Here is a 1,238-nt window from a genome sequence, read left to right as displayed (position 1 = left end):
AAAAAAAAAAATTTTAAAAAGGAAAAAAAAAATACTCCAAGATATTAAAAGATTTACGTGAAAGAATATAGAAGCATTGTTTATAACAGCAAAAGAAAATCCCTGGAAACAATAAAATATTCAATGTGAGAGATGGCTAAATAAACTGTAATGTCTATACAACAAAGTATTACACAGTTATTAAAACTAAAATTTATTGAATGGCATGAAGAAATACCACAGACCATATATCAAGTGGGAAGAAAAGGATACAAAATCATATATGCAGATTGCTTCAAAATTTGTGGGAAGGGGAAACAGAACAAAAAAAATATATATGTACACAGAAAAAAGACAAAAATTTACATCCACATGTATGCTGTCAGTTTATGTCTAGGTAGTGGTATTTTGTTTTGTTCATATTTTTCCTATTTTTCTATAACTGTCTGCAATAAAATGTATTTACTTTGTATTCAGGCATACATGTTTAGCTAAGCAGATATGCAAACAATCCACATACTTTATTTGATTTGAATAGTATAAAAACTTGATATATTTATTACTTTCAATTCTTAGGAAAAACAAATAGCAAATACCTTTATCTCCTTTTTCAGACCACCAATTACAAATTGATTGTTTCTGTGGTGTTAACAATCTAAAAGACAATAAGTAAAATGCTTATATTACCTGCTGAATTGACAAATTACTCCAGAAATTATAACAATTTATTTTTTAAGTTACCTGAACTGCAAAAAATCCTGTGGGCTCTTAATGGCTGAATCTCTTGAATGGTTATTAACAGAAGAATCATTAAATACCTGAACAAAATATATCAAACATTGAAATTAGTTATATAAAACAATGAAAAGTTTTTGTTTCTTATGGCTGCTCAGGACTCTCCTTTAGTATTCTCAATCTTGTTACTGTAACAAATATTATCCACCATAATTATAAACACTAACTGAAAACACTACATAGAGAACATTAAGTCAAATACTAGGAAACAAAAAGGTTTCAGATTCTTAAAGAATTTGATGTATGTACCAAGTATTGTAACTATGGTTGATAGTATTTCTACATTTAAATTTTTATAGTATAATATTTATAACTAAAGTGAGCCACAGCATTTTCTAAACTGATGACTTGATTTTTGTGTGCTCTATTTTCTACTCTCTCTCAAATTGGATAGGAAAATAGCAGGTTAAAAAATTTAAGCCTGGAACCTGAATGGAGAGTTTTTAAGATTCTTTCTTCTAAGA

General features: G+C 27.6%; 1 protein-coding gene across 1 annotated transcript in view; it reads right to left on the bottom strand.

Moving 5' to 3' along the window:
* Nucleotides 1-1,238, bottom strand: part of LOC101636351 (chromosome unknown open reading frame, human C14orf39) — a 34,499-nt gene that overhangs the window by 12,057 nt on the left and 21,204 nt on the right. The window contains exons 12-13 of the mRNA XM_012724433.1: nt 721-797; nt 576-634 (exon numbers count right to left, since the gene is read on the bottom strand). Coding sequence (XP_012579887.1) covers nt 576-634; nt 721-797 — 136 coding nt within the window. The remainder of the gene's footprint in view (nt 1-575; nt 635-720; nt 798-1,238) is intronic.

Source organism: Condylura cristata, unplaced genomic scaffold (assembly GCF_000260355.1).
Source record: "Condylura cristata isolate star-nosed mole 26May11 unplaced genomic scaffold, ConCri1.0 scaffold00013, whole genome shotgun sequence".
In the NCBI taxonomy this organism is placed as follows: domain Eukaryota; kingdom Metazoa; phylum Chordata; class Mammalia; order Eulipotyphla; family Talpidae; genus Condylura; species Condylura cristata.
The sequence above is the reverse complement of the archived record's forward strand: the minus strand, read 5'-3'. Positions and strand labels throughout refer to the sequence as shown.